The sequence below is a fragment of the Tauraco erythrolophus genome, chromosome 22, assembly GCF_009769465.1.
Source record: "Tauraco erythrolophus isolate bTauEry1 chromosome 22, bTauEry1.pri, whole genome shotgun sequence".
NCBI lineage: Eukaryota > Metazoa > Chordata > Aves > Musophagiformes > Musophagidae > Tauraco > Tauraco erythrolophus.
In genome coordinates this window covers 6,206,479-6,220,085 of record NC_141486.1, presented here as the reverse complement: position 1 = coordinate 6,220,085, position 13,607 = coordinate 6,206,479, and the positions used below count along the sequence as shown (strand labels likewise).

Below are 13,607 nucleotides of genomic sequence, written 5' to 3'. Positions count from 1 at the left end.
ATTTTACTGTTGAACCAATATAAAGGCCAAATCCTGCCGAAGAAGGTGGAAGCTTGTGCTCTTGTCCATCCCTTCTTCTCCTCACTCCTCTGCTCTGATCCCTACCCAGCTATTTCCTTGCAGTGCCCTTAGCACTCACACCCACCTTCCCCTGAGCCAGTTCAACTCACCGACCTTACAGAAAACAGCCCACTTTTCTGACAGGTTGGCTTTTTGCTAATTTAGCTAGTCGAGTGAGCTCAGCTTGGGGGCAAACAACAACTAGGGAAGGTGCAAGGCTGGCAGGGGAGGGAAGAAAGCACAGCAAAGGCAGCAAAAGGGAGAGGAGAAAATGGCATTCAGCTATGAGATGGCTCAGGATGTGCTGTGTACATTCTGAGGGAAGCAAACACAACTTTTCCTTCCATCTGTTTGCTTCAATGTTTGTGTTAAGCAGAAGTTTAGAAAACAAAGAGTTTGCATCTGCCTGCAATGACATTCCCTCCCACTTAGTCATGGCAGGGATGCTGTGATCCCAGGAACCTTTGGCACAGCAGACATCAGCCACTTCCTTTCCCTGTGGCTCACTTTTTCCTGCTGTGAAAGGGAGACAGTAATTACTCACTCGGGAGAGCTACATGACTTGATTCACCAGTGCACGTAAAGCCCCGTCACAAGAGGAAGAGGGAAGTCAAGAGAGGCCAATTTGCTCTCCAGACCTCACTGCGGGAATTGTCACCACTCAAATGACTGATGGGGAGTTCAGCTCCTGCATCCATGCGCGGAAATCCCGCTCTGAGGCTGTAGTCTCCCTGCCCATCCACAGCCCAGGCATTGGACAATGCTGCAGGAGCTGCTTTACGTGGTACAGTGGACAGCTGGTCATTATCCTCTGATGAACCTAACACTGATGCCTTCACCTCTGTACCTGTGATCCATTCTCTAGTAATATGAAACCTGCAGGGTGGAATTTTTGAGTGTCTGACTGACTTAAAAATTCATTTTTCAAAATGATTGAAGCTTCACTTAAAGGGAAATTCTTGGCCATTGCCATGCCAAAGAAATTATAGCCATGCCACAAAAATTATCCCACTATAATTATATCGGTATGAGCCTCCATCTGAACAATATGCAGGGATATTTTCCCAGGCAGCCAAAATCCTCTGGCAGCTCTGGCTCCAACCCTCCAGGAGGAAGGGACTTGCTCCCAAAAGCCTTCTCCTCCCTCACCCTGATACTTTAGAGAGCGACCCAAGATCTCCTTTCCCCCGGTACTATTTTCCTCATCCAAGTGTTGTAGCTCGACTCCTGCCTTCCTGCAGCCTCTCCGACTCCTCCCAGGAAGTCCCAGCTGCAGACGAAGAATTTCAGAGACAGGGAGAGGGCGGCATGTGTGCAAATGCAGCTCGGGCGGCTGTGCCAGACTCTCGCAGCGTAAGGCAGCGTGGCCCAGCTTGATGTAAGTTGGTTTTACTCCCCACCATCCCTGCTGGGAGCTGCCTCGTGCCTACACCTGTGCGCTTGCTGGTTCCTGCTGCTGCGTTTGCCCATGTTCCCGCTGTGGCTTTGCCCCCCACGGAGTGACAGGCTCAGGGGGATGCTTGTCTCCAAAGTCTTTCGGGGAAACCTAGGAGCAGCCACGCCGGTCAGCACCGTGGAGGTGCTTGGGGAGCACTGGGACGGAGGAGACGGCTGGTGCCTGTGGGCTGGAGGGCAGGAGGTGGTGAGTGACCGGTCCCTGCGGTGACCTTTCGGCTGTCACCTCCAAAATCCTCAAGCGTGCTCCGAACTATGCACCCTGCCAGGGCGAGAGGTGCCTGGGCTCCCTTGCAAGGAGCGTACGTACAGCACAGCCTGAAACACCCAAGCAGGTGAGAGGCTCCTTGAGCCTTTCCCAGGCTTTTTTTACTCTCTGGTGACTGACCCCACTCCAAAACTTTGTCCAGGGCTGGAGAGGTGAGGCAGAGCCCTCTGCCCTAGGTCGGCTGCTCCCGCTGGGAGTTCCACCCTGACCCCAGTGCTGCCTCTAGCTCTTTGCAGGAGCCTTGCGTACAGCTCTCGCACCAGCTCTGTAGTTCTCCGTAATCCAGTGAAGCCCTTTTCCCTGCCATGCTTTCATTTTGTCACCTGCAGGGTTAGGCCCCTCATTCCAGTACTCATTTGCTTTGCATCCCAAAGCAGCGTGTGTCCCCTCACATCTCAGCGCCAGTCCCCAACATGCAGCTGTCCTGCACACAGGGACAAGGTGGATATTTTGCAGTCCTGAGCAACATTATGCTGTGGCTTCCCATTTTTGGCTTTCCTTTCTTTTCCCACAGAGGTGTAAAAACCCACTGGTCTCAGCTGGCAGCTGCTTTGCACTTGCGTTAGAAATAAGACAAAGTGCAAATAGTGGGGACTCAGCTGCTGCATGCAAGGCTGCAAAGCGCACTTAGCAGTACTGAGAACTTACCTGTGGGCTGGCCAGCTTCAAATCTGTTTTAATTCACTTTTTGGCACCTGGCTAAATTAATCCATGGCTGGTCAAAATACAGGTGCATGTATCCTCCAGACTCACTGCTTTTATCTCAGGTACCTAACGAGACATTAAATTATTTTAGCTTAAATACCACATGTTTAAACAGTGCGGTGGAATAGTTGAGGGAACCTGAGGTGAAGGAACAGGCTGTATCGGGCACAGAAATTAATTTGTTTGGGGCCTTGAAGGAAAAGTAAACACCAAAATTACTTTGGAGATGGAAGCTGACATCTTGTTAATCAGAATAAAACTTGCAACTAAACAGCCTGGAGCTGCAACAGCTGAGAGGCCAGAGATTCTCTAAAATAGCAGCACTCTTGCTTTGATTTTTTTTTTTTTTTTGTAACATTAAGAATACGAAGGAAGAGGCAGGAGTGGGTTTGTGTGGAGAAGGTTTTCCCAGTGTAAATCCCTAAGGCCCCTTGTTTCACTTGCCAGTCCCAAGAGTCAGAGTGTCTGAGCGGCCCTGCGGTGGCACAGCCCTATCAGCGAGGAGGGTGGCGGAGCTGCAGGGGAGGAAGGACAGAGGCAAGAGATACCTGGGATCAATGAAACCGGATGGGAAGCTGATGCTGAATTTTCCAAATTCCCAGAGGGTGCCATCTCACTGGTGTCCGTATCTCTCCTTGCTGTTCAGAGGAAAGTGAGGGGAGCCTGGAATTGGGAAGAGAGGAGGCAGAAGCCATGGTTGCCCTTGTGATCCTGACTTTGTGTGTGTCATGGGCACAAAGTACAATCCCAGCGCTGTTTGACATTGCAGTAACAACACACAAAGTGGCTTGTTCCCCCTTTTCTTTTCTGTGGCAGAATAACCACAGCTCTGGGTCTGGACCTGTGCTGCGTCCCCAGGTACACGGAGTGTTTGCTTTGCCGCTGCAACCATGGAGTGATTATCTCACCCCTCTGCTTTTTGTCTCGGGGAAATGCAGGTCCGTGCTTGCAGGAGTGAGACAGCAGGAGCCGTGGCATGCTCAGGAGAGCCGGACAGTCTCTGCGTCACTTCTTGCTGGCGAGGAAGAGCGGTGCTGGATATAGCTCAAACTCTTGCGAGGTACTGAATGCCCAGCGTGACTGTTTCTGGCTGGCAGCCCGGTCCCTGGCTCAGGCTGCAGTGGTGTGGTGCCCAGGGGAGCTCACTGCCCAGGAGCTAGCCTTGGCAGCGATGGCAGAGGCGGGACATCAGGAAAAGCCACACTGGTGCAATCTGCTCTGTACCTGCTTATGTCCAGGTAGCCCGTTCAAAGGGAACATCTCATAAGCAAGAACATATCCTTCATACAGTAGAAAGCTCATTGTTCATGGCGTTGCCTTGTCTGATGCTCTCTTCTGCTAAAGCCTCTTGGGTTGCAAAGTACTTGGGGAAATATCAGCATCTCTCCTGGAGATACAAACATGCAGGACAAGGAAATCACATGCGGCAGGGAGTCAGTGATGGAAGGCTGTGGCCACTAAGTAAGTCTTCTGCACTTGCACTGAACTGTCCTGTCTGTCTGCCAGGCAAATTGCAACTGGAGAAACACATCGTTCGGTTTGGGGAGCAGAAGCAGCTGAAACAGACTGGGGGGCTGCGTGGCCCCAAGCCTGTGTCACTCTCAGCCTGATGGGCAGCCACCCGTGGCAGCATTACGCAGGCTGGGGATGGGATGGGATGAGATGGGATGGATTTCAAAAGAAGAAAGTATTTTTCATTTCCCTTCCTGAAAGGGCTGGAGCAGACAGGGCCTTTCCTCAAAACTGTGAATTTCTAGGCTTAAAGCACCTTCTTCCCACTGACCCACATCACACTTGCTGATGCTGTTAAATTTTCTGAACTGTGGCCAGCAGCAGCCTCGCCACAAGTGAACAGTGCTGGAGCTGTTAATATTTGACATCCAGCTATCATTTACTTCCTCAGCCACGAATCTTTCTACTCCCACCAAAATAACCTCAAGCACTGGGTCTTGCTGACCCTAATATCCATGAGCTTGTGCAGAAAGCACGAAGCAGGGGGCTGGGGGAGAGGAGTGGGGCTTGTGGGGCTCTCCTAAATCCGAGGAGGCAGTGACTTCTGTTCGCCCTTGGCTACCTGCCCGGCACCACAGGAGAGTGCAGAGTCCACCTGGTGCTCTCTGAAACACAGGGCTCCTCAGCAAGGTATTTGCAAAGATTCCTAGTGAGGGCTGAAGCTGTGTAAAAATCCAAAGCTCTCAACACCAGCAGCCCTCTGGGAACGGCAAAGGTGAGCAGGTAAGTGGGGAATTACCACTGCAGCCAAGCCTGGGGAAGGGCGCTGACCTGGTATCCCTCCTCCCAGACCTAGCACAGACCCTGTCCCCTCAAATCCTGACTCTGCATCTCATGTCTCAGCTGCTCTCACGTGTCTTCCTCATCCCTGTTCAAATGTACGTTGCTGCAGCGATGATCATTTTCTTGGCTCGTTGCTTCAGAGACGCCCTCCTCGCATCCCCACACTGGCTTTCCTTGGTGCATTGAGCATCATTTGTTTCTGGTTTTCAGTCCCTTCGCTGGCTGGTTACCTTTTCCCTGCGCTGTTGAGTTATGAAATTCTGCCTCTGCCGCTCTTCATCATCCTCGTGCTAAATTCCCCATCAAGCACATCTGACTTTCTCCCACTCTGCTTATCCAACTGAAAGGAGGATTTTGCTCTCAGTGTTTCCTACTGTCCTTTTTCCCACCCCCCCAGCCATGATGCATGTGGAAATTAGGCACCAGTCAGGCGAATGGTACCTTGGTATCTCTGTACATCAGACTGACCTGTGTGCTGTGCTCCCCTCTTGCTTGTACCCAGTTGCTGCTTGGTTTTGCCAGGAACTTTAGGTGCAAAACCCAGCGTGTTGTTTAGGATCTACAGCAAGTCCCTTCACCAAGGCCTCAAATAGGACAGAGCAGTAAATACTTTTGCTACTGTATAGAGCAATGTGGAATAAAAATTTTGTTCTTCTAGGAAAAGGGGATAGTTTGTGGCCTGTAGAGAACAAAGAGGTGCTTCCGACGGGGGGCGAGAGAGGCTATGAAAGGCAGAAGCCTGACGTCTGGGGTCACTGGCCTGTCTGTTAGAGCTTGGCTGAGCTCATTTGACCCCTTGATTTATTCCAACTGAAAATGAGGTTTAAAGCATTGCCAGCTCCCCAGTGAGTGTACACATGCTTCTTTTGTTCATCTATTTTCTCAATTCTTGTTGAAACTTGTAAATGAAACATCCTCCTCTGCCAGCTCTCATCTGTTTGATCTTTCATAAAAAGTGTATGAAGCTTCTTCCAGAAGCCACTGCATCAATATTACTGCTCTGTGGTTGGTCAGCCACAACCCAGGAAGCAATACTAAAGGGCACACACCTTCTGTTGGGAAAAACATACCTGGTGAGGCCACGTCCACTTCACGCATGGCTCAGTAAAAGCTTCAACTCACTCTCTTTCTCTCTCTTTGCAGGCAAAAATGTCAAGGCCAGTGCAAGCTCAGAGGCTGGAGGGAATAGATAAGAATATCTGGTGAGTTAAGAGAATATTTGGGTTACCCTGGTGGTAGATGTGGTTTTAGGCAGTCTAATACTCGATAGAAACCGCCGCAGCCACACAGCGCAGAGCAGCACAGTCTCCCTTGGCTACTTTGCATTTGCTTAGGAAGCACATCAGGGCAGGTTTGTCCTGGGAGACTTTACCCTGGCTCAGCGCTCTACCTGCTGCTCACACTTTATGCTGTACCAGGTGTCCCACACCATGCTGCGGGAAGGCAGGTGGGAGCACCTTGTAGTGCATTGTACTCCATCCAACCCGTCCACCTGAATGATCCCAGCAGCACGCAAATCCGAGCCAAGTGGTCACAGCACGCTGGCTTCAGCCCCGTGTCTGCTTCAAGCCCGACCTAGGGCACTGCAAGCAGAGGGGCAGATGAAGGGATGCTGCAAGTGCCATTCCCAGCCTGCCAGGCACAGGCATTGGGAAAACTGCATGCTTGAAGAAGAGATTTAAATGGGCTTTCCCTAAAGCCCTGCTGTGCCTGGTTTCAAGCTACAAACTGCCAATGATCCAGTTCCTGTTTAAGATAAGTGCTGAGTTCAGCCTGCCTTTCCCTTTGCAGAGGCCTTCACACTGTCTAGATGCTAAATTTTGCAGAACTGATACGAAGTTGAAAACCTCTGAGTCCTCTCCTGCTCAGTGTGGGCTGATCAGCTGCGACTGCACACAGACAGCACAGTGGCTGTTTCCTTCGAGAACAAATTAAAACCACCCCTCAGTGCAATAGCACCTCACCCTTGTTTTAATTAAAATGGGTGTGAAAAGACCTGTGCTTGGTCCTGCCCACCTGTGAGCAGTGGGATGGCTCTGCAGGAAGGGCACCAAGCTTGGTCACTTCCAAAGGGATGCTGGCAAGCAGAGCCGGTGCCAATGCGCTGCCCAGACCCTCTGTAAACACTTGTCTTTCTCTCCCTTTCTTCTCTCCAGGGTGGAGTTTGTAAAACTGGCTACCACCTACTCCACGGTGAACCTGGGCCAGGGCTTCCCTGACTTCCCCCCACCAGACTTTCTGAAGGAAGCATTCGTGAGAGCCATCAGCGGGGAGAACCACATGCTGCACCAGTATACCCGTGCCTTCGTGCGTGGACAGACCTCCCCTCCTCAGCAATACCCCCCTGGCCCCCCGTTAGCCTTAGCTGCTTTAGGGCTCACCAGGCAGCAACAAATGGGACAAACCACATGAGGCAAAACATCCATCCAGCCTCAGCCTGGGCCCCCCACACCCAGGGCTGGAACACCCTGCCTTCCCAGGGCGCTTGAAGCAGCCGGGCTGGAAGACGACCTGCACAGAATCAATCACAGAATCACAGAATGTTAGGGATTGGAAGGGACCTCAAAGGATCATCTAGTCCAATCCCCCTGCGGGAGCAGGACCACCTAGATCAGATCACACAAGAACGCGTCCAGGCGGGTTTAGAACATCTCCAGAGAAGGAGACTCCACAACCTCTCTGAGCAGCCTGTTCCAGTGTTCTGTTCCCCTTACTGGGAAGAAGTTCTTCCTCATGTTTAAGCAGAACCTCCTATGTTCCAGCTTATATCCATTTCCCCTTGTCCTATCATTGGATGCCACTGAGAAGAGCCTGGCTCCATCCTCATGGCAGTCACCCTTTCCATATTTATAAACATTAATGAGATCCCCCCTCAGTCTCCTCTTCTCCAAGCTAAAGAGACCCAGCTCCCTCAGCCTTTCCTCATAAGGGAGATGCTCCACTCCCTTCATCATCTTTGCGGCCCTGCACTGGACTCTCTCCAGCAGTTCCTTGTCCTTCTTGAACTGAGGGGCCCAGAACTGGACACAATATTCCAGATGCGGCCTCACCAGGGCAGAGTAGAGGGGAGGAGTCGCACGTGCTCTTAGCTGCTCAGGCCCCTTCCATGGGCTCATCCATGTTTTAGGAGGCTTCTGCAACCTAATTCCCACTCTTTCTCTCACCCCACAGGGCCACCCACCTCTGGTGAAGATCCTAGCCCAGCTCTTTGGGAAGCTGCTTGGACGAGACCTGGATCCTATGACGAATGTGATGGTGACTGTGGGGGCATACCAGGCTCTTTTCTGCTGCTTCCAAGCTTTCGTTGATGCAGGCGATGAGGTAACCCAATATTTGAGCTCGATGCACAGGGAGCCTTTCCCCAGGAGAGCCCTTCCTGCGGGTCTGCCAGCAGCTGCAGACTGGCTTTCATTGTCCTTTTCCAAAGCAGAAACATTTTTATCCCAATTCTCTCGTATCTGAGCTTCCAAAGGAAAAAATTGTCTGCTGCAGGGCATTGTCTCAGTTTTGCATGAGGCAAAATAACCCTTTTGCCATGAGCGGTGATGTTCTTCCCTGTCACTGCCCACAGCAATGCAGACTCTCCGTTACAGTAATTCAGGGATTAAAATCTCCTGTCCATCCCATTGCTCTCTGCACCTGTCAGGGAAGGGTCTGAGCAGGGCCAGGAGGGTGCTGACATGTCCCTTTCTTCCAGGTGATAATCATTGAGCCCTTCTTTGACTGCTATGAGCCGATGGTGAAAATGGCTGGTGGGATGCCTGTGTTTGTCCCGCTGCGACCGGTGAGTAGGTTAGAGCAAAGCTGTCGAGGAGGGAAGAGTTGTAGCAAAGTGAGCGAAGAGGTGAGTGGTAAGCAAAGTGCAGAGGTAGCAAAGCAAGCCGAGATTCTCCTCTGTTCTCTCTAGAAAGCTCCAAAACATGGAAAGTTGATGTCTAGTGCAGACTGGCAGCTGGACCCAGCTGAACTGGCTTCTAAATTCAATGAACGGACAAAAGCCATCGTCCTGAACACACCCAACAACCCTCTGGGCAAGGTAATGCCTCTGGCTGTGCTGTGGCTGGCTCTGAAAGCAGCTGGGGTGCTACAGCTCACCCAGCCGCATTTGCAGTGTAGCAGGGACTTGACTTTCCTTGCACAGAATGGAAATGGCTGTTGTGGCAGCAGCACACTCTGCGCTCACTGTTCTGCTGGTTTTAAGCCTGGTCTTTTTGTGCGAGCAGTGACTTTGCTCTGTTAGACCATTGCAGCCAGCTCCTGCTCACCCTGGCTATGGAGATGGTGCAGGCAGGGCGTGCAGCCTTTGCAGAGGGGCAGGGACAGGCAGGGGCTCAGAAATGCTCCTGCTGCATCTCTGCTCCACTCCCTGCCTGCTGCAGGTATTCAGCCGAGAGGAGCTGCAGCTCATTGCAGACCTGTGTGTGAAGCATGACGTCCTGTGCATCAGTGATGAAGTGTATGAGTGGCTGGTCTACGACGGGAAGGAACACATCCGTATCGGTACGGAGAATGGCTTGGCTGAGCTTGGGTGTCTTCTTTGGGTACAGCATCTTCAGGGAAGGAACTGGTGATTTAACTGGGGTCCCCTGGAAACTGCATGGGCTACTTGCTTGCATAGCTCTACCAGGCATGTATCCCTATTAGAGGTATGTTGCTGCACTTCAGTTCAGCCTCCAAACCAGGTCTTAAACTGGAGCCCTGACTTCCAGAGCCAGTCAGAGGAAACAGAGAGTTGGCTTCACAGTGTGAGATCCAGAGCAAAGAGCCTCTTGCCTCCAGAGAAACTGGATTTTCTCCCCCCCCACTTTGTAAAATGACAGTTTTCTGTTGTCTCTAGTTTTGAGACATGCATTTCAACATGATTTCAGAGTCGTGTTCTTCCTGTTGCAGTAACACGCAATCACCTTGTTGCAGGGTGGTGGTGCTTGGCAGCTATGGGAACCCCTGGGGCTGGGTACATGTGTATGAAAACAATTACAAAGAGATGCTCTTGAGAAACCTGGCTGCCTGCTTGGGATGTGCTTTGAGGCTCATCCCGCTGGAAGACATGCTGTGGACACAAGAGGCCACTGCGGGTTATGGTGGACAAAGAGCTCCCACCACGTCATTAATGCAGCTCAGAAGTGAGCGTGTTGGGCTCTGCCATTGGTGTTTCTCTCCTGTTTCATTGCCAGCCAACTTGCGAGGGATGTGGGACCGCACGGTGATCATCGGGAGTGCTGGAAAGACCTTCAGTGCCACTGGATGGAAGGTGAATTCCCCATGTGGCACCTCATTGTGTCCCTGTCCCTTTGCTCCAGGGTGTGGGTCCGATTGCCATAGCACAGCACTGGGGACACTGCTGCTGCATGCTTAGCTTTGAGCCTCAGGGTCTGAAAGTACCAAAGCTGCTTTATGATAGCCCTGTCTGGAAAACACAATGAAGCCAGCACAGGCAAATAAAGGAGAGCCCAAGTAGGTACCCAGAGACTTACCACCTTCCTCCTCCTCTCCTGGCCACAGGTGGGCTGGACTGTGGGACCCAACCATCTGCTGCAGCACGTCCGTACCGTGCACCAAAACTCAGTGTACCACTGTGCCACGGCTGCCCAGGTAAGGCAGCTCCCTGCATCTGGCCCTGCAATTCCCAAACCCCTGAAGCAGGGGCAAGAGAGGGTCCTTCTGCCCACGGCTGACCTGAAAGGCACAGACAGGGTGCTGCATGGTGCCCTGGAGAGGCTCCTTCCCTTCTGCCTGAGAGGAGGGGGAGAGTCCGGCCTGCCTGGAGTATATTCTGTATTTTGTATTGACAAATCTAGGAGGCCATTTAGAAGGGCTGGAGGCAAAGAGCTCAGCTTGGTGCAGTGAGAAATCACCGCCTGCTCCCTAGTCACCTGTGAATTGCATTGGAGCAGACTGCGTTCTCAAGCAAGCCTTGACCATCTTCCCACCGGGCAACTCTCTCCTCCCAGGAGGCCGTGGCTCAGGGTTTCCAGAGGGAGCTCGAACTCTACAGGAAACCAGACAGCTACTTCGTCCAGCTGCCCAAGGAGCTGCAGCAGAAGAGAGACTGGCTGGTCCAGAGCCTGGATGCTGTGGGGATGAAACCCATCATCCCTGAGGGCACCTACTTCTTGGTGGCAGACATCTCCGAGTTCAGTGAGTCACGCAGCTGCGGTTTTGCTCGGACAGGGCTGAGTATGGTGGGGGCAGCTTGGAGGGGTGCCACTAGCAGGGACAGGAACCTGCATAAACCACCACTAAAGTGGGTAGGGATAATAGCATGTTCCCTGTCCAAGCTCCCAGAGGTTATGGGTTTGGGGATTGGCTGAGGCATCCAGCAGCAGCCTCCACCTCTGCGCTGCTATGCTTCTCCTGCAGAATCCGATGTCCCTGATGTCCCTGACTCCGATGAGCCCTACGACTCCAGATTTGCAAAGTGGATGGTCAAGAACAAGGTAAATGCATCTGGCCCTTTCTGACACATTTGCCTAGCGTGGGTTTGTACCATCCCTGCTGGCTGCACTCACAGGAGACAGCAGCACACCACATCGCCACTGCCGGGTCTGGCAGCTCATGCAGGGCAGTGCCTGGGGTGTCTGTCAGCAGCTGACCTCAACCCTGGCAGCCTGAGCTAAAGCAGAGAGAGCGCAGAGCACCAAGGGCATCTACAAGCCCGTCCGTGAGACTTGCGAGCAATAAGTGGACGGCTTCACGCCACCCCAGAAAGAGTAACCTCAGCTCCATGTGTTTCCCTTTCCCAGGGACTTGCTGTCATCCCGCTCTCCACTTTCTACTGTGCAGCCCACAAGAAAAACTACAACCATTTCATCCGGTTCTGCTTTGCAAAGGTGAGATACATGACAGCATGAAGCAAGGCGAGGCTGGAGTAATAATCGGGGCTGGTTTAACGAGGTAAATGCCAAGAAGAAATGCAGAGCACCCTGGGCATTAGAGCCTGAGCATGGCATCACAGTTGGTCCAGCCCCCTCCTGCAGACATGTGAGCCGAGCTGGGAGCAGGAGGTGTGCTGGTGCCATCCTAAGCTTTTCCACGTCAGCATCCCACATTTCTTGGTCAAGGCAGGGAGTCTTCCAGGTGTATATTTAGCTGCCCAGTGGCTATGCCTGCCTCAGAGGTGGCTGTTCCTGTATCATGCTATACACGGAGCATTTGCGATGTTCCAGAATGAGAATGGAATTTTTATATGAATGATGACTGCAATGAGGAGAAAGGGGATTTGGCTGGAAGCCACTGACCAAACTGGGGTATTTGTTTAGGAGGAAGCCACACTGAAGGCAGCAAACGACTTACTGCAAAAATGGAAACGGGAGAAAACTAGTTCCTGAGTGCACTGGAGAGAAAACCAGGCTCTCCTCGGTCCTCATCTGCCACCACTTTGCTTGGCTACAGACTGGTCCATCCTCATTTTTGTGCCTTCAAAACACGTTTTCTGTCAGACAAACGGGTAAGAGGTTTGCCATGCCCAGGGTCTGGGGGACATTTTCTGTCACTGTGAAATGGTTGCGCTGTTACTTGCAAGAAGTGAGTCCTTGCGTGTGCTGCCAGTACTCGGCATTTCTTCCTCTTATGTTTAAAGACTGATAATTGGTTCTGGGATGTGTGCAGCAAGACACAAGGTAAGGATGGCTCCTGGGGTCTTTTCCACCACCAAATTCTGAAAAGGTGTTTCAGGACCTACCTTTAAGGCTACGCCGGGGGGTTACTGTGGCTTGTCTTGCTCCACATCCCCACTCACGTACTCCAGGGCGCAGGGCATCATTTCCACCAGCACCCGTGTTCCCAGAGGCCTGTGCAGTATCACCACCCATCAGTAGGTTGATTTCCATGGTCCTGAAAATTGTAAATGCAATGAAATGCTGTTTCCCATAATTAACAATTTTCCCATTATTTTTTCTGTTCATCTTTGGGGAAGGTGACCACAGAATCGGTAACTGGTTTCCCCCAGGAAACAGGCTTTCATAAATAGCCTGGATATTGTCAAACCTTCGCTGTGCACCCCCCAAACTACTCCTGGCACTTTGTCAGAGGCTTGGCAGCATCGTTCAGGCTGCAAAGCAAAACCTTCAGGCCTTTGACAAGTGCACACAGTGGCTGGGGAGGACAGGCACAGTGGCCTCAGGCTGCTTCGGCTGCTGGTGGCCCCCGCAGCCTCCCACCCGCCAGCCTGGTGGGCGGTGGGGTAAGGCGAGCAGTGTTTTGAAAGGTAATTCTTGCATCATTCTCGATGTCAACCTGAATAAGAACGTTAAACAGCATCATCAATCACGCAGGAGTTATGTGCAACAGACTGTGCAATAAGTACTTGTGGCAGTTAAATTATTAAAGTGGAACTACTGCAATTATCGAAGAGCAAATGTCTCTGTAATGACTATAGGGCTGACGCAGCTCTCCTGGAGAGCTGCCGTCACCCGTGCAACATCTGCGTAGCGTCCTGCAGTGGTGGCTGCTTGTCCCACCCAGGCTGGCAGGTAGCGACAGGTTTGCTGTGTCGGGCTGTAGCTGGTGGTACGAATCCCCTTGGAGCAAGAGCTGCAGCGACCCGCGGGAGGGAGGAAGGCGAACACCCACCTCCTGCCTGCGCTCATAGGAGATGCGTCCCGTCTCACCCGCCTGCGCAGCCTGGGTGGGTGAGGGTGCTGCTGAAGGCCCTTTTGCACCCACACATGTGCCAAATGCTGGGAGAGCTGCAATCACTGAAACAGCTGCCTGATGGGATTAAACCACAACAATCTAAGAACCGCAGAGCCGCTCGCTCACTTCCCTCCCGGTAGGATAGGGGAGAGAATTGGAAGGGTAAAAGTGAGAAAACTCGTGGGTTGAT

At 52.2% G+C, this 13,607-nt stretch overlaps 1 protein-coding gene across 1 annotated transcript; it reads left to right on the top strand.

Annotated features, from left to right (window-relative positions):
- The first annotated feature begins 1,306 nt into the window (after positions 1-1,306).
- Positions 1,307-12,471, top strand: KYAT1 (kynurenine aminotransferase 1). The gene is made up of 14 exons (XM_009992911.2): positions 1,307-1,438; positions 3,427-3,548; positions 5,927-5,985; positions 6,940-7,090; positions 7,955-8,104; positions 8,481-8,567; positions 8,691-8,819; positions 9,163-9,283; positions 9,958-10,034; positions 10,286-10,375; positions 10,735-10,921; positions 11,144-11,220; positions 11,527-11,613; positions 12,043-12,471. The coding sequence occupies exons 2-14, from the start codon at positions 3,465-3,467 to the stop codon at positions 12,109-12,111; spliced, it is 1,368 nt and encodes a 455-aa protein (XP_009991213.2). The 5' UTR covers positions 1,307-1,438; positions 3,427-3,464; the 3' UTR covers positions 12,112-12,471.
- Positions 12,472-13,607: the final 1,136 nt, after the last annotated feature.

What these genes read in the sequence shown, in the direction of transcription:
- KYAT1 (XM_009992911.2), top strand. Translation starts at nt 3,465, where the DNA reads ATGCTCAGGAGAGCCGGACAGTCTCTGCGTCACTTCTTGCTGGCGAGG. An exon ending in TCGTTGATGCAGGCGATGAG is followed by an intron (nt 8,105 to 8,480) that starts GTAACCCAATAT and finishes CCTTTCTTCCAG; the next exon opens with GTGATAATCATTGAGCCCTT. An exon ending in CCAACAACCCTCTGGGCAAG is followed by an intron (nt 8,820 to 9,162) that starts GTAATGCCTCTG and finishes TGCCTGCTGCAG; the next exon opens with GTATTCAGCCGAGAGGAGCT.